This window comes from Ictidomys tridecemlineatus, chromosome 3 (assembly GCF_052094955.1).
Source record: "Ictidomys tridecemlineatus isolate mIctTri1 chromosome 3, mIctTri1.hap1, whole genome shotgun sequence".
NCBI classification, from domain to species: domain Eukaryota; kingdom Metazoa; phylum Chordata; class Mammalia; order Rodentia; family Sciuridae; genus Ictidomys; species Ictidomys tridecemlineatus.
Window position 1 is genome coordinate 148,058,295 of NC_135479.1, and position 19,702 is coordinate 148,077,996.

At 35.6% G+C, this 19,702-nt stretch overlaps 1 protein-coding gene across 2 annotated transcripts in view; it reads right to left on the reverse strand.

The window, feature by feature from the left end:
- Window positions 1–19,702, reverse strand: part of Cfap91 (cilia and flagella associated protein 91) — a 64,369-nt gene that overhangs the window by 35,396 nt on the left and 9,271 nt on the right. For both annotated transcript variants that reach the window (XM_021727961.3, XM_040270305.2), the window contains exons 6-10: window positions 16,733–16,914; window positions 11,279–11,456; window positions 7,301–7,458; window positions 5,378–5,560; window positions 4,328–4,470 (exon numbers count right to left, since the gene is read on the reverse strand). In XM_021727961.3, coding sequence (XP_021583636.2) covers window positions 4,328–4,470; window positions 5,378–5,560; window positions 7,301–7,458; window positions 11,279–11,456; window positions 16,733–16,914 — 844 coding nt within the window. The remainder of the gene's footprint in view (window positions 1–4,327; window positions 4,471–5,377; window positions 5,561–7,300; window positions 7,459–11,278; window positions 11,457–16,732; window positions 16,915–19,702) is intronic.

Sequence of the window (19,702 nt, forward strand, 5' to 3'; positions counted from 1 at the left end):
GAATTCTATTCTCAGCAAAATCACTCTTTGAAATATATATATATATATATCTCAAAACTCTGGATTTCAAAGGATATTATTAAGAAGATGAAAAAGACAACCCACAGAATGGGAGAAAACTTTGTAAATCACATATCTAATAAAGGTCTAGTCTCCAGAATATACAATGAACTCTTATAACTCAACAATTTAAAAAAAAATTCTTAAATGGGTGAAGGATCTAAATAGACATATCTTCAAAAAAGAGATCTAAATGAGTAACAGGTACTTAAAAAGATGCTTGATATTATTAATTATTAGAGAAATGTGAATCAAAACCACAATGAGATATCACATCACACATATTGGAATAGCTATGATAAAAAGATAGACAATAATAAATGATGGAGAAACTGGAACCCTCATACATTGTTGATGTGAATATAAGACAGTCCAGTCACTTTGGAAACAATCTAGCAGTTTCTCAAAAGTAAAACATAAGTTACTGTAGGACCCAACAATCCCACTCCTAGAGATATGCCCAAGAGAACTAAAAACATGTCCACACAGAAACTTGAACATAAAAGTGCACAGTAACACTACTTGTAATAGCCAATACTAGAAATGATTCAAATATTCATCAGCTGATGAGTGGATAAATAAATGTGGTATATCTATGCAATGGAATATTATGCAGTCATAAAAAGAATGGAGTAATGAGATGTATGGGAATGTGGACTGACCTTAAAATGCTATGCTAAGTGAAAGAAGCCAAATTTAAAAATGCCATTTAATGCACAACTCAGTTTACACAATATGCTCAGCATAAGCAAATTCATAATGAAAAAGCAGAACAGTGGTTGTGAGGGAATGAGGAAAAAGGGAATTGGAAGTGACTGCTAGCAGGCCTGGCATTTGTTTAGGGGACGATGAAAATATTCCGGAATTAAATGTGTTGATGGTGGCACAACTTTGTGAACATGCTAAAATCACTGAGTTGGACATTTTAAATGGGCAGATTTCTGTTGTGTGTGAATTACACCTCCCTCCCTCTACAACAGTAAAGGAGGAAGACTCTTGAGACAAACACTGAAGCTGCTTGCCAGAGCACCATGTGAGACAATGAAACCAGTTGTTTAGGTCCCAGACTTAGAAGTCTGTGTAGATACATGAACAACCGAAGAATGGCAACGAAAGAACAAATGAGGTAGAACAAAATCTTATCTTATTTTTCTAATTTTTAATTGAAAAGATAACAATCTGTTAAAGCAATAAGAGTAAAAATGTATTGGGTGATTACAGCTTTTGAATCAAAGCAATGCCACAGGGATGGGAGACAGGAAATGGGATTATCTGCTATAAGGTACCTGCCCCACACATGAGGGGTATAGTAGGATCTAAAGGTGGACTTTGATTATGTTATATGTATAATCATATACTAGTCCACAAAGCAACCCTCACTAAATTTCAAAGAAAAGGTATCACATAGACTATTAGCTCTAATCACAGTGCAATTGAGTAAGTTAATTGAAAAAAAATGAGTTTAAATTCCTACATATTTGGACATTTTAAAACACTGTTAAATACTCACAGGTTCAAAAACAATATTGAACATTTTTAGATATTAGAATAAGAATAATGACAAATACTACATATCAAAACTAGTGGAATGCAGCAGAAATCAGTGTTTTAAATGAAGTGTTCAGCTTAAAATACCTATATAAATTTGATAAGTGCCTGAAAAAATTCAACAAAGACACAGTAAGACCTTTAGTAAATTAAGAACAAAAGGGGGCTTCTGAGACCTCACAAAAATCATCCACAAAAACATTCTTACTCTTCTCAGCAAAGGACACAATAATGTGAAGAGAGAGACTACAGAATGGGGAAAATCTTTACCACACACACCTCAGATAGAGTGCTAATATCCAGGATCTATAAAGAACTCAAAAACTCAACACCAAAAGAACAAATAATTCAATCAATAAATGGGCTAAGGACAGAACAGACACTTCACAGAAGAAGGAATACAATCAATCAAAAATATATGAAAAAATTTTCAACATCTCTAGCAATTAGAGAAATGCGTATCAAAACTACTTTAAGATTTTATCCCACTCCATTCAGATGGCAATTATCAAGGATACAAGCAACAATAAATCCTGATGAGGATATGGGGAAAAAGGAACACTCATACAGTGCTGGTGTGACTGCAAATTGGGAGCAACCATTATGTGATATGGAGATTCCTCAGAAAACTTGGAAAGGAACCACTATTTGATCCAGCTATCCCACTCCTCAGTTTATACCTAAACTGAAGCATACTATATTGACACAGCCACATCAGTGTTTATAGCAGCTGAACTCACAATAGCTAAACTATGAAACCAACCAACCTTCAACAGACCCCCAAAGCACAAGAAATAAAACCAAGAATCAATAAGTGGGATGCTCTCAAGCTAAAAAGCTTCTGTACAGCAAAGGAAATGACTAAGAGCAAGAAGAAAGAGCCTACAGAATGGAGAAAATGTTGGCCAGCTACTCCTCCTATAGGGGATTACTATCTAGAACCTACAAAGAACTCAAAAAAACCTAACACCAAAAAACCAAATAACCCAATCAATAAATGAACAAAAGAATGAAACAGAAACTTCTCAAAAGAAGAGACCTACATATACAGCTAACAACTGAGAGAAAAAATGTTCAACATCTCTAGCAATCAGGGAAATGCAAATCAAACCTAAACTAAAATTTCATCTCATTCTAGTCAGAATGAAAATGATCAAGAAAACAAACAATAATAAACCCTGGTGAGGTTGTGGGGGAAATGGTACACCTGTACGTTGTTGGTGGGACTGCAGACTAGTAAAACCACTCTGGAAATCAGTATGGAGAGTCCTCAAAAAACTAGGGATGGAACCACCATATGACCCAGCTGTCCCACTCCTTGTTATTTTCCCAAAAGATGTAAAATCAGCATATATAGCAAAATAATCACATCAATATTTGTAGTAGCACAATTCACAATAGCTAAGTTATGCACATTAATAGATAGATGGATGAATTAAGAAACTGTGATATATCTATGTGCATATATATATGCATACAATGGAGTTCTACTCAGTCACAATAAAAAGAATAAAATTATGGCATTTGCAGATAAGTAGATGGAAATGGAGAATATTATACTAGGAAAAATTAGCCAAATTCAGAAACTTAAAAGTTGAATATTTTCTCTCATATGCAGAAGCTAGAGTAAAATAAAGGGAAGAACAAGGGAAGGATGTTCTTTATGTTATCCAACATAAAGAATCAATCAAATAAATAGATGAACAAAAGGAAGTCTGGTAGGGTAAAGAAAGGAGACTGGGAGCGGGGAGAGGACAGGAGGGAAAAGGAGGAAAGAAAAGAGGGGATAATGAGCTGAAATCAATTTCCATGCATGTATGAATTTGACAGAATGAACCCAATTACTGTGTATAACGATTAAGCTCTAATAAAAGAAAACACATTCTTATAGAAAGTGAGCATATGGTGAACGCAGTATTCTGCATAGGTAAAAGTACACAGGGGAATTAGATGAGAAAGAACCGCATAGATACATGTACATCATTGTTGAGCCTGGGTTCCCATAGACTCTTATTACTGAAATCAATGGAACAAACAAACATGCATGGACTAGTGATGGGTGCACATCATAAACCAATGGGTCCCAAAGTGTGTTTCCTTGGCCTGGAACATCAGCATCATTAAAATATGCCAGCACTCCAGGAGCCTCACCCCAACCTACCTAGCAGAAATGGGGGGGACCCAGCAACATGTTTCAACAAGCCTCCCACATGATTCTGATGCATACTAAAGTTTGATGACCATCAAACTCTCTCATCTAAATGAGAAAGCTGTTGAATATGCCTGCTTTTATTCATGATGCCTCCTTATATTCATAATGCCCTGGTGACAATTATGAAGTGGAGAAAATGGAGCCTTTTGCAACTATTAACACCAAGAGTTATTACTAATCCTAGAAATTTGCTATTCCTCAGTAAAGTGTCAAATTTTAATTTATAGATCCAAATTTGGACACTTTCAGAAAGGAACACGAGTTCTCTAAATGGGAAGAATAACTTCTAAGTTTTCCTTCATTTTTAAGTGAGGGGAGGAAAGCACATGGGTTTGGCACATCAGGAGGAACCTCCAGAAGAGAAAAGTCTAGCGAGGAAAAAAGAACACGAGGTCCTACATTAGACCCACTGCTCAACACCGCCCCAAACAAAGTACAAATTAGACTACAGCATTTCTCTGCAGAAGTCTCACTAGAAGCCTCTTGTCTTCCAGATAACAATGATACCTTATGAACCTCTGTCAACTCATAGTCCAGTCTTGCTGCCCTCTTCAGAAAACCAGATTTAGTGGTACCGACTTTTGGTTTTGGAGTTCTGATTCTCGGTTGTGTCACAAAATCTGGAAGACTTGATTCAAGTTCAATTAATCCTATGGGAAGGAAGCACACGTTTTTAGTATCTAGTGCTTAAATTTACCATTTCAGATGAATATGTTTAATTTTAGTAAAATTAAAATGGATTTTGTTGGAGGTGTTCATAAGCTGTACCCATATAATAGAATGAACTGCCCCTGAAATGGTAAGCACATTTCTGTGTAATTAACGCTGTTCTCAGTGTCTTGAACTATAAATAATAAATGTATTTTAAAATAACAATGTTACCCTACAAAGGAACAATAAATTCCATTACTATCAACAGAAAATCAAAAATGCTAAGATACACGTTGCCACCACTCTAAAGAAGAATGTTCATATTCTCTCACATTGTCATATTCTCCTCTAGAAATGGCCAGTCAGAGCTAAAGTTCAACAGTGTCATGATCAACTCATGATCTTGGCCACACGATGCTTCAACTTGTGAACTCAAATTTAAACAATTTAAATAAGCCTCCTACATTTTAGAAAAGAAACAGTCCTCTCCGTGAATTTACCACCTGACTACCCATCCCTTTGCCCTCTAGTTTTCTGACATTTCTTTCTTTCAGGTTGATTCATTATGAAAGTCTTGTTTGTTTCATAAACCTGCTATAAAAGTTTTTTTTCTAGTTAATTTTTGCATAACTTTGATTATTAACTATATTAAACATTTTCAAACATTTAGTAGCTAGTTGAATTTACCTTGTTAAAATGTTCTATAGTGTGTTCATATATTAATTTCTGTCTTAAGAGTTTTTATTGGTTTGTATGAATTTATATTAATAATCACATTAAATCTGTTCGTTGCTGTTTCCTACAAATATTTTTTATTGTTTAGCTTTTAGTCTAAATTTATATATTTAATCCACATGTCCAAGATAACCCTCTTATAATAGACTTCTAGTTATGCAAATTGCTTACCTTCATAGGTGTTGAGATAGTAGTTTTTTACTATAAAGTCCTCTGAGTTGTTGTCTGGGAAACAGCCAAGGCGAGATAGAGGTCCATAGACCTGTGATGCATAATCAGAATAATCCTTGATGATATCTCTTTTTTTCAGTTTCCCTTCTATATTCTTTCCCTTTCCTTCAAGCTTTCTGATTGCTGAAATAAAACATACCTACATGACTCTCTCCAAAATATTGTTCTGAATTAGAAATGCAAAATAGTAAACTATTCTAGTTTTATTCATTGGAAAGCTACTGAACTGAATGAATTTCAGGATGATTCACTAGAGCCAGAATGTGACACTAAAGACAGGTCTGCCATGAGATAGGTAGGAGTGACAGGAGCCAAATCAGCTTGTTGTCAACTCGTACTAATCAAAAATCTTTTATAACTGCAAGCTTTTAAAAGCTTTGGGCCAAGACGTTTTCCATAAAAGTTTGTTAAATGAGGGAAATCCAAAGTAAATGGAAAAGACAGGTTCAGTGAGTGCTAGGAGACTTACTCTCCCCTACAAGACAATTAAAAGAGAGGTTCATCTTGGCTAACATCAGAATAACCAGAAAATGACTTTGTTTACAGCTTTCAGACTTGTTTGGCAGTCAAAGGGGAAAGTTTCAGCGGTGCCCATTAGGAGAATTCTCAGCTCAGGGGTCATGCTCTCTGTCTTCCACCTGCTTTTTCCTTTCTTCACAGATCCATTCCCTTTAAATGGTCCAGGTGCACCCCAAGGTGTAAATCATATGATGTCTCTGCCTTGAGCATATTTATTGTCTGTTTAATCATTAGTGCTTTTGTATGGGACTTTTAGAGTTTTAGAATTAAGTAAAAATGGTTTATATTTTATTACTTATCTACAAAATTAGTCAGATACTTCACTCGTTATGTCAAGTACCGAAAAGAAAAAAAGGTTAACAATAAATAAATGAATATCTAATTGTAACTTAAAAGTTACTTTTTTACATCCAAGAAGGAATTAAGGAAGGGCTGGGGAATGTAGCTCAGTTGGTAGAGTGCTTGCTTATTCAATCCCCAGCACTACAAAAAAAAAAAAAAAAGAGGAATTTACATTCACCAAAATAATTTTAAGCAGTAATTTAATTTTTGTAATTGCTTAACTTTTGTTAGAAAACTAGTAGTTTTGAATTATTTTCTAAAATGTGATTGTTACTTGTATATATATCAGTTGCTAATTTGCATATGGAGGTAATAGAATTTTTAAGTAAATAAATGACATTAACAGTTTCTCAGTAAGTAAAGCTTTACCATTAAATGTTAATAGTTTAAAATTTTTCACTTAAATTTTTTATTCTTTTTAAAAAATATTTAGTTTTTAGTTATAGATGGGCACAGTATCTTTATTTTATTATTATGTGGTGCTGAGGATAGAACCCAGTGCCTCACGCATGCTAGGCACTGAGCCATGGCCCCAGCCCAAGTAATTCTTAATTCTGCATTGAATAAAGAGTAAGGTGTACATTTCCTATTTTTATACATGAAGCACAAATACATTTGTAGAACATAAACATATATACAAGATGTTAGTGGTATTAAAATTTCTTGGAGAGGTGTGATTAGGAAAAAAAATGTATCTTAAAGTTCATTTTTAGGGGACAATAAGACAAAAAAAAGTGGAGCAATAGGATTCTCTATCCAGGGCCTTGGACATCAATATGAGGAACCAACACTCACCCCCTCCATAACATCAACAACTTAACTATCTATTAGAATGGGGTCACTTGATGTTGAGAGGGACACCCTTCTACCTTTGAAAAATAACTCATCTCTCATCCCTTACCTATCTGATAACACTAGGATGCAAACAGAACTTTATCATAGCTAAATTAGAGAGCAAAGCCCCCTTTTCCATTTTCTCCCATCCTTATACTACACCATTACTTGATATATGTGTGCGATGGATTTGGGACAGTTTGGCTTCTTTTGCTTCCTGCAGTTTACTCCACTGGGCATTCAAGTGCTTCATGTCCAGTTCATTTTGACGCTCTTCACGCCTCCTCAGTAGCTCTTTTAAAACTTCCAGGCGAAAGTCCTGCAGTCTTCAAATAAATTACAGAGCATTAATAAGTTCATGGTATTCCAAATATGTGTTCCTACTAGAGAGCACATGAACAGTTGCCACAAATGGGATCTTGTCCATGGGCATCGTCTTCATAGACTTTTCTAAAAGATCACTCTAGAAAAGTGTGATGAATGACTTGAGGGAAAAGGGGAGGAACTTAAGAGTGAATCTAATCACAATGCGTGGGGATGGTTATGAAGGATGAAGAAGAGTATGGTAGGTGGGCTCTCCGGGCAGATGGACCTACAAGAACAAGAGGTCTGGACAGTTCCAGATTGAGTGGTATTGCTGGAGGATTAAGTAATGGGGAAGTGAAGAGAAAATGAGGTACGAATCTGAAAATGCCAGTGTCCAGTACATAGTAGGTACTCAATAAGTCTGCTCCCCTCCCTTTGCATATAAGTGTTCTCCTAGAGTGTCCAACTCTGTACAGATGACTGCTCAGATATTTCTGAACCAGACTTTGCTTAAATTCCTGCTGTCCCTTGACTATCTTTAAAAAAAAAAGGTACTCATTTTGTTCCCCCAGAAATCTACCCCTTTCCTCACATCTTCTTCCCTCTGCCAATGATCCCTCCTCCAACCATTTTTGCATCTGTTCCCTTGTTCGTGTTCGTATTCTCTCTCCTAACTGGGACTCCTTGCAGCTAGTCTCTCCTTCTTCCAAACTTTGTCCCACATAGCTGTCAAGGTTCACTTTCCTAAAACAGAGCTCTGAAAGCACATTTTACTCCTACTTAAAAACTCATGCATTAATTTATTCTTTCTCTCAATTGTCAAATATTTAACAAGTGCCCATCATACAGGAGGCCAGAGACAATGACGTGCACAACAAGATTCCGTTCAAGAAGCACTGTGGTCCAGAAGAGGCCTAAACCAACATGTACAACAAGGAGATAAATTCTAGGATAGAAGAATAAAAAGACCTCTGGGGAAGAAGAAAGACAAACAAGGGCAAGAAGGGGGTGATGGGAAGGCTTCCTTGTGGAAGTATCAAGTCAGCAGCAGAGCACGGGGGATAAATGAGGTTTGGGGTCTGCCACGTAGACAAGGGAGAAGCTAGGGCTCAGCCAAAAGGCCCAGAGAGCACAAACATATCAACTAGCAGAGCTTCTTAGAGTGCATGTGGGAGGGTGAGGCAGGAATGACAAATGAGTATGGAGAGACAGACACTTTTAAACATAAGACACATGCCAGCTGCCACTTTTCTCTCTAGAGTGAGAAATACAGTCATGTTCTGCATAACGACTCTTACGTCAAGGATGAACCCATTTACTGTGGTGCTCCCATGGGACCATAATGAGCTGAAAAGCGCCTATCACCCAGTGATGCCATAGGCATCGCGACATCACAGCACCACCTATTAAATGATGCTGGTGTAAACAACCCTACTGTGCATCGGCCATATAGAAGCACAGCACGTACAATTATGTATAGCACTTGATAATATCAACAAACAACGCTGTTACTGATTTATGTGCTTACTATATTTTTATCATTAGTTTAAGGTGTACTCCTTCTAAAAACTCCGTTTACTGTAAGACCGTATGCTGTGCTATGCAGGAAGCATCCCCACGCATCTCCCATTTAGCACCTCTCTTGATTTCATCAAAGAGCCACACTGTGATGAGCCTGCCATCTGCTTTGTCTAAACACTGTCTGTGATGTTCACACAAGGATGAAGTCACCTAAGCACACATTTCTCAGAACACCTCCCGCACTGAAGCACTCCATGGCTACTAGGTCCAGTTTTCAACCTCACCACTTTACCTAGTTTCTTCAAGTGCAAAAGGGAGATAATAGTATCCAGCTCATAAGGTTGCTGTGAGCTTTAAATGAGTCAATGTATACAAAGTGCTAGAACAGTAGTCCTCAAACCTAATTGTGCTCCAGAATAATTTGGAGGGCGTGGTAGGACTCACATTGCTGGCTCCACCTCTGATTCAGTAGGTCTGGGATGGGGCCTGAGGATCTGCATTTCTAACAAACTCCCAAGTAATGCTGATGTTTCTGATCTATAAAACACACTTTGAGAACCACTGACATAGAACACTGCCTGGCCCATTGTAAGAACACTATAGTGTTACTTGCTCTCTAACTATCATCACCATCGACATTACCATCCACCTGATGGTTTCCTACTCATCCTTCAACACCCAGCTCAGTGGCTACCTTTTCCAAATCACCCATCTCAAACACAATGAACTGTTCTCTCACGTGGATTCCCCTAGCACTAGGTATAGAGAGAAGCACATCACTGGTAGAATATACCTGAGAGGTGTTGGTCTGAGGTCTTTTTTATTTTTTGGTACCGGGGATTGAACTCAGGGACACTAAACCACTGAGCCACATCCCCAACCCTATTTTGTATTTTCTTTAGAGACAGGGTCTCACTGAGTTGCTTAGTGCCTTGCTATTGCCGAGGCTGGCTTTGAACTCATGATCCTCTTGCCTAAGCGTCCCAAACTGCTGGGATTACAGGCATGCACCACCATGCCCGACCATCTGAGGTCTTTTGTCTCATCCTCTGCCCACACTCCTACTTCCCAGCCCCAGGAGACTATAAGGAGCTCTGTTGGGCCCAGAAGTTTCCCATTCTGTTCCCCCATCTCATAGCACAGTGCATAGTTCCCAGAACATAGGAGGGACTCAAAATATGTTTATTAAAACTGTCCTCAGTATAACAGAAGTACTTACCTTCTCAAGTGATGCCTTTACTCTGGTGAGATAAATTTTTAATATTTTTAATTTCTTCTGAAAAGACATTCTTTTCCAAAGTAGAGCTATAAATTTAAGTTTTTGCAGATAAGATTGGGTAGTTTGATACCTACTTTACCCCCAAATACTATTTTCTATTAAATTACAAGCTTTTACCAAAATATCACATAGTCTGGATTCAGGTGTTGAAGGTGTTGCAGAAGAAAAAAAAAAAAAAGAACACATTTTGAGTTCACCAGCAAGCTGATTCCCTAGCTTTCTGGTCCCTAACTCCCTTGTATGTAAGGGGCCTTGGTAGCATCGCTATGAATAAGTGCTTCAGTAAGTGCTTCAGCATGGCTTACAATGAAGGACACCCTTGACTTGCAAGTACCCTTCCTTTCTTGCTTGTTAGGGAGTTTGGTACTAATAATTTCTCATCATTTCTACATTTCAGCAATAACCTCATTACCAAAACTATGTCAGTTAAAATGGCTGAAGTGCCTTGGCATAATGTTTATGCATATCATCATGTATTCTCATCTTTTAATAGAAGCATTTAAATTCTTCCTTTCAAATCAGAAATGCCTATAGCCTATTTTCATCCTGACTGCAAATCCAGTGTCAGGGGAGTATAGGACAGAACTCCTAGGAGGCTCATCAGTGGATATGAATGGGGCAGAAGCCTAGGGACAATGGCACTGTGAATGAATGCAAAGGGATAGTTTGAAAGATGCTTTGCAGAAATCAGTGGGATTCTGTAACAGTCTAGATGATAGATACAATAAATAAATAAATAAAAGAAATAAAGAAGAATCAGAGATGCTCTGAAGGAGATGCTGACATCTGGGTTCCATGCTGAACTTCACACACCAGGAGGGTATAACTTTTCATGTTACTGGAGAGAAATTTATAGAGAACTCCTACACCACTTCAGGAGGCAGCGATTCTCCTGAAAGAATGAGAAACCCCATTTCTTATCTTCATAGGTTGAGATTGCTTCTAGAACCCGGCATTTGGGAAATCGATTTACAGATTAAAAGAAGTCCAAACATAACTTCCATCAGTGCAGGGTAGCTGTCTGATGGTAGGTAACATACTTTTCAATCTCCTGCTCTCTGAAGGCCCACTCCTTCCTCTCCATCACATTCATCATCTTCCTCCTCTTCTCAAACTGGCGGATGTCACCCAGAGGGGGAAGAGTGGCTTCCCAAGCTCGCTTCTCCCTGGCTCGTTCTATCATCTCCACCTCAGCCTGTCCTGCGGGGAGACCTCGACCTGGAGGATGAAACATCCCACCTTAGAAACCAGGGGGCAAGCCCACGCTCTGCCAGTGTATCATTTACTCCCTTTCAGTTCCTAGCTTCTTCCCTAAATTCAAGGGTTGTGACAGGACACGATGACACAGGAATGCCTTCTAGATGTGCCACTAGGCTTGTGCTGTTGGTACCTTGCATTGCCTCTTGCTCATAACCGAGCCCTAAGATGTGGAGAGCACCTCTAAATATGATTTACTCCATCATCTTTCTGGGACCAAAAATTATAAAGAAAATGGAGACTAGAACAAGTTTCCTATTTGATCACTGAACCCCAATAACCTTTGTTTTATTGTCATTTAAAAACAATTATAAAGAAATAAATAACAAGTTCTATTTCTAATAAATATAATAAACTATTATAAACTTTCTGCTTTATTTGTTCAAATCTTTTGTTATATTTATACTTGTATATATGTAATGTGTGAATTTACTCTCTCTTGGTTTTAAAATTAGGATATTATAGAAAATAATAAAGTTCTATATTTCTGCCCTTTCATTTCTAGAAGAAATCACAATGAGTATATATATATTATATTATCAATTCATTTTTAGTTTTATGGGTGTGTATAAAGAAACTAGTAAACCCATGTGCAAAATTATACATATACATGTTTATATACACATATATATAATTTGTGTATTTTGTGTGGAGTTTTCTTTAGTAATTTAAAAAATAAAGAGCATGAAAATAAAACCTTAAATACTCAGATTTAATAACCGCATACACATTTTGTCTCATATACTTTACCTGTTTTAGCCAAAGACATTAAAAATAAAGTTTACCAACATATCAAGCCCCAATGCCTTTTTCCCAGAGTAAACACAAAAAGAAATCTGTGACTCTTCTTCCAGTCAATCTTAGTATTTTATATTCAGATTTATATATCTATATCTTGCTATATAAAAGCATTTAAAATATATCAAGCACTGTTTTAATTAATGTAATCCTCCATAAATCCCTATCATATAAATACAATTACTCCTATCTTACAAGTGAAGAGACTGAAGGGTCAAAGGAGGAGTAACTTGCACAAGATCAGAGCTGGTAAGAAGCAGAAATGAGGATCTGAAGGTGGCAGTGTAAGCTTCGTGTGAGCTTCATGTTCTTACACACTCCAGGGCACTCTTTCTCCAACAAAAACAAATATGAACCAGAAACCAGATTTGGCTCAAATATTAGCCAAAAATGAACTATGTATAAATAAAATTTTTATATTACTTTTAAATTTAATATTTATATACATCAGCTTGTACTACATGATGTATCATTCTGAAACATGCTTTTTTAAAAAAATTCAACTTTGTTTTAGGGGCTTAACCATACTGATCTATAGAGATCTAGGACTTCATTACAATTTAAGCTGATGGACATTTAGATTGCTTCTAATTTTTTTAAAGAACTTAACCTTTATTTTATTTATTTGTTTTTATGTGGTGCTGAGGATAGAAGCCTATGCTAGGCAAACACTTAACCACTTAGCTACAACCCCAACCCTGCTTCTAATTTTTTGATTATGCACAATGCCACAGAAAGCATCCCTGTACTGGTCTCCTTGTGCCCATGTGTGAGTTTCTCTAGGATTCTTAGAAGTGGAAATGCTAGAGTCTGGCAGTCAAATCATAAAATATGAGCATTTTAATCCTGGATACTGCCAAATTTACTCGCAGGAAGTATATTTTTGCTCATGCTTTCTGAGATTCCCCGACTCCAAGTTCCTCACTTCCTCCCACATTGCTTCTGCCTAATCTTGGTTGCTTTTTGCAGTCCTTACAAATATTTAGTAGTTCATAGAGTATATATAAATTTTACTTTCACCGAAAGCGGAGTTTGTGGGAGTTTTGTTGTCCTTGTTGCTTTTATATAATTTAGGGAAAGAGAAGAGAAAGATGTAAATTTACACAAGCACAGTTATATTGGGAATAAGACTTTGAATTAGAATTTCTTGAAGGTATAAATTGTTCAGGGAAGAAATCAAATCTATTCGAGCATGAGTTTTTCTGTTCACAAACATGGTGTGTTTCTGTTGGAATCAAATCCTTGTTTTTTAGCTTAAAGAACAATTTACAATTTTCTCTGTAAAAATGCTTTAATATATTTATTTATTAAATAATTTCCTAGGTACACTGTCATTTGTTTCTATCATGAATGTGATTTTTTCCCAATTATTTTGCCAATTAGATATTATTCTCATACAGTAAGCGTACTTTTCTTTGTATGTTGATTTCATAACCAAATACCTCATGGAACTCTCTTCTTGTTCTGATCATTGATTTTACTAGGGTTTCCAAACAAGTACAATGTCTGCAAATAATAGTTTTGCTGCTTCTTTCAAATCCTCATAACTAATTTTTTTTTCTCTTATTTTACCCCATTGACTCCATGCTTCTCAATCAGGGTGCTATTGCCAGATTGGGCAGACAATGACTTCTTGTATGGGACAATCCCATGAGGTACAGGATGTTTAGTGTCAGTACTAAATTTCTTCTACAGCCCATTCCATATGTTAAATGCCTGCAGCATTTCCTAATCATTATTACATTAAAAAAAAATGACACACATACTTCTAAATGTCCCTGGGTGGGGAGGGATCATAGCCCAGCTCGCTAAACTGTATGCTAGGATCTTCTCTACACATTGCTATGTAATGGTGGAGATTAGGGTGTCCTCTTTCTTTACTTTGAGAATAAAGCTTCCAGAGTTTTGCCTTTGGTATTATGTTTACTAAAGGCTGCAGTAAATGCTCTTTATTATGTTTCTAAATTTCCTCTGCTCCCAATTTATTTTGAGTTTGCATCATGAATGAGCACTGAATGTTATCAAATATTTTTTCTGCATCCAATGAAGCATTTTTCCTATATTTTCTGTGAAAATTATAATAATATGATTGGTTTTCTGAAACTGCAAAAACTTGAATTTTGCTTGGTTATGATGTGACTCTTTTAAAATACAGCAAAAAAATTTGGGGGGTGGGTAAGTAACCAGGGATTGAATTCAGGGGCACTTGACCACTGAGCCACATCTCCAGCCCTATTTTGTATTTCCTTTAGAGACAGGGTCTCACTGAGTTGCTTAGTGCCTCGCTTTTGCTGAGGCTGGCTTTGAACTTGTGTTCCTCTTGCCTCTGCCTCACAAGCTGCTGGTATTACAGCATGTGCCATCACACCTTGCCTAAATATAGTAAAATTTGATTGCTGGTATGTTATCTAGAATTTTCTGTATATTTCTTTACACCTAAGATTGGCTGTAATTTTTCCTTCCAGTACTGTCCTTATTCAATTTTCAAATCAAATCTAAACTAGCTTCATAAAATGAATAAATTAACTTTTATTCTTTCTCTCTTTGACGAGGAATCTGCAAAAACAAGAAGTTTATGTGATCCTTGAAAGAGTGGCAAATACCTGCAAAACTCTTTGGGCCTGGTGCTCTTAAAAATATATTTTTTTCCTTCTTAGCAAGTATTTTCTTTAGTTACTCATCTATTCTTGAAATCAACTTAGTAATTTATATTTTATTTAATGATTGTGTCTGTTTTTAAAAATACAGCAAAAGATATTCATATTATTATCTTACATTTCTTACATCCTTTACTCTGTAGCTATGTCTCCCTTTCAAATCTAACACTCTGTATTTGCATCATATTTTTCCTTGATGCTTCCTACAAGAGGCTTGGCTATATTATTAGACTGTATCAAAAAATTCCCTTATGGTCCCAACAAGCATTTCTTCTGCCTTTTTTAAAGTTCTATATTATTAATTTCTGATTTTAACTTCATTATTTACTTAAGCTGTGAGAATTAAATAAATAAATAGAAATGTAAAGCACCTGCCACTGTTCTTGGTACATAGTAATAAGCACTCAGTTTTTGTCCTTAGGGTCATCCTTTTTCACTATGTTTTCTTTCATTTATCTTCTTATAAACTTTTTATTAATGCATATCACAAGTACAGAAAGGTGAAAAATGAGCATCTCATATAACCAGCACCCAGATGAAGGAATGCAATATTACCCAAACCTTAAAGTGCCCATCAGACCCCCTTCCCAGCATCTACCTGCCCAAGAGAACTGCCATCCTCATGCCTAACAACTTATTTTAGTTGTGGCTGGTTTTGAGTCTGATGTGAATGGAATCACAACGTAGGTGCTCTTTTCCATCTTACTTCTTTTGTTCAGCACTATATATATATGAGATCCACATAGGTGGTTATATATAATTGTACTTTCTATTCTCATTACTACATAGTATTCCATTGTGTAGAATGTACTATATTTTATTCATTCATTCATTCATTGTATGGTTGTCAGACATTTGGAATGTTTCCATTTTGGAGTTATTATGAATAGTGTACCATGAACTCTTTGGTACATGTCTTTTGGTGAACACACATGAATTTCTATTAAAATTATGTGTTCACTTTTCTTTGATAAACACCTATGAAATTTCTGGGTGTAGGCATGAGCATATTCCATAAATGAATTTATCTAATCCTTGTAATACTCTATAAGATAGTTTTATTATGTATGAAAATGTCTTTATTCCACCTTCATTTCTTAATAATATTTTGATTGGTAAAAAAATTCTAGATCTATAATTATCTGCTTACCATATCTTGAATATTAATGTCAAATTACAAAATGTCAAACCGGTTTTATCCCTTTGTGGATAATCTCACTTTTTTCTCTAACAGTTTTTGTATTTTTTTCTTCTATAAGTAGTAGATGTGAATTCCTAAATATTTATCCTTCTCAGTACTCAACGTAATTTTTCTTCGTGAGGGATCATATCTTTCTGCAGTTCTGGGAGCCATTATTTTTTCCTGCATTGCTTCTTTATCATTCCCTCTGTTCTCACTTTCTGAAGCTTACAATGCCATTTCCCATGACTCTTTTTTCTTGCTTTACCTCTGCATGTTTCATTCTGGAATTCATCTTCATTTTTTTCATATATCTATTGGCCACTTGTATGTCTTCTTTTGAGAAATGTGTATAGAGTTCTTTGCCCACTTTTTAATAGGGTTATTATTTTCTAGTTATTGAATAGTTTGAGTTCCTTGTATATTTTGGATATTAGCTCTTTATCAAATATATGATTTGTAAATATTTCCTCTCAATCTGTAGGTTATCTCTTCACTCTATAAACCAGTGTTGCCTGTATGTGTGTAATTTCCAAGAACTCAATAGTGTGAATGGTGATTGTACTGTCATCTTCAAATATTCAAGAGAATTACTAACTTACCCCAAGTCAGAGTAGCCAGGGTTAAGAGCTCAGGGATCGTGTCTTGGCATACTACATATTCTGGAGAGTATGGATCTGTTTGAACATCAGCATCTCTATAATCAGTCTGAGTGCCCACAGTAGATTTTGAAGGGATGACTGGGTACTTAGAAGGAACAGGAGGAAAAATATATGGTTCTGTCCTAAAAGGAGAAAAATAGTTTTAAATTGAGACTTAATATGATCATTTAAAATACTATATAATCATGAAGAAATAAATTCTTCAGGTTCACTAAGTCCATTTACCCCTTTCATGCTGATAGGCACAAAGTTATAAATCCAGTAAAACCAGGATTATGCTCCCAAACCTTGATAGAGTTATCTTCTTATTCTCACTTCTACCTAGAAATTGAGTGGGAATAAACAGGTTGATCTACTCACAAAATTGTATAGAACTATCAAAGGTGGATTCTGGGATGTTGTACAGTACTTCTAGACCTATTTAGAATTTAAATTCCCTGGTTTCTTCTCTGCTTTCAATCACATGCACCAGTCTCAGCTATTTCTCTCTAGAAATACAGGAGCAACAGAGAGAGAAGGGATGTTTTCTGAGATAAAAGGAAGCAAGCTAGCCAGTCAGCCTCTTTCTGGATGGATGACTTAATAATTAATGCCAGGATAACTTGGCTAACGTGGGAAAATTACCTAATCCCTTACACAAAAATTAACTCCTGATCATTTAAAAATGTAAAGCTAAAATGAGACTACAAAAGTACTAATAGATTAAGAAAATATTTATATCATCCTTCACTAAAGGTCTTTTTAAGCATGGTTCAAGCATCAGAAACTGTACAAGAAACGATCATAGGGGCTGGGGATGTGGCTCAAGTGGTAGCGCGCTTGCCAGGGTTCGATCCTCAGCACCACATGCAAACAGAGATGTTGTGTCTGCCGAAAACTAAAAAACTAAATAAATATTAAAAAATTGTCTCTTACTCTCTCTTTAAAAAAAAAGTATCTAGAAGAGAGACTTAATTTTTTTAAAAAAGAAATGATCATAGCACTGAGGGTAAGTTTAAACCTCTGTATCTCAAAATGTCACAATTTTAAAAGGTGAATGAAAAACTTGGAAATAGGTTTTGCAGCCTACCTAATAAAAAGCTAAGCAGCCTTTTGCATAAAAAGCCCTTATGAATCAATAATGAAATTGAATACTCCATAGAAAAGTGGTAAACAAACAAAACAAAAAATAAAACTTTTATCAGATGAAAAGATAATGAACCATAAATAGCAATCAAATAAAAGTAAATTAAAATAGAGAGAAGCTATTTTATCATGCAAGCAAAGATTTAAAAAACTTGAAAGTAGCTGGCACTGATGAGATTGTGAAAAAATGGGCATGTTTAAAAACAACTGTTGGAAATGCAAACAGATACAACGGGCTGACAGGTACTTTATTAATATATATCAAACCCTTAAATACCTTTCGCCTCAGCAATTGTACTCCTAGAAATTTACTATAGGAAATAATTTGGCAAGTGTACAAGCATACAAAGATATATATGCACACATGTTCATAAAGCCTCATAAAAGAGTGAAAAATTATAAACCTAAATGATTACAAGCAAAAGAAAAATTATTTAAAAATTATGGAACATTCATAATAAAATTTATGCAGCTGCTCAAAATAATACTGCAATCTATAATTATAAATATGCAAAAACATTTGTGGTTTATTAAAAGCAGGAAAAAGGATACTATTAAACAGAGTATATAGTAGAATTCCACTTTTATGTTTTTAAATACTGTACTTTTACACACAGAGAAGTGACTAGATAAAAATATAACACAATAATAGTAATTAGAACAAAAAATTGACTTTCATGGCAAAAAAAATAGTAATTAGTTCTTGGTAGAATTTCGGAGAATTTTTTCATCTTTATAGTTTTCTAAATTTTCTTCTTTAATATGTGAACATGTGTGTATTTGTTTTAAAATAAGAAAGAAAAAAACTATATCCACTTTCATTATTAAAAAAAAGCCCACCCCCCAGGTAGAAGAACTGGTTAAATTACATAAATAATAATAACTAAAGATTAGGGCAAGGGGCTAAGGGTATGGCTCAGTGGTAGAGGGCCTGCCTGGCATGTAAGAGGCCCTGAGCTCAATCTCCAGCACTACACACATAAAACAACAACAAAAAAAGATATTTCCATTTTAAAGAACAGAGGTAGTACAGTATATACAACAGATTAACCCTAAGAAAAATGCATTTCAAGCCATTTAGAAAGGAGTGCTTATTTAGAGTTTCAACCTGTGATGGAATAAATACTTTGAAATCAGTTTTACTGCAGTTGCTGTGAATTTCTAACATATATAGACAATACAGGTAATTATGGCTTCTTATGTTTTCAGCAGAAATAATTCTACTATTAAATTCCAGTTGAGAAAATAACTTCAAACCAGCTTTACATCATCCCAGATTACGTTAAAGTTTATTATATTATCATACTATTAGCTTGAATCAAGAGAATGTTTATTCCAAAATAAATAATTGTTCATTTGAACCATTTTATCAAATTATGGTAAGGTCTTGGATTATGATAAGGTCTAATAAATTCTTCTGACAAAGTTTTTTGATGGATTAGTGTCTTTTTTCCTTCTAATATGTTATATATGACAGCAGAATGCATTAGAGTTCATATTACATGTATAGAGCACAATTGTTCATATCTCTTGTTGTATGCAAAGTATATTCACACCATTCCTGTCTTCACACATGTACTTAAGGTAATGATGTCCATCTCATTCCACCATCCTTCTTATCCCCATATCCCTTCCCTTCCCCTCCCACCCTTTTGCCCTATCTAGAGTTCCTCTAATCCTCCCCTGCTCCCCTCCCAACCTCACCATGACTGAGCCTCCTTATAGCAGAGAAAATATTTGGCATTTAGGTTTGGGGATTAGCTAATTCACTTAGCATTATCTTCT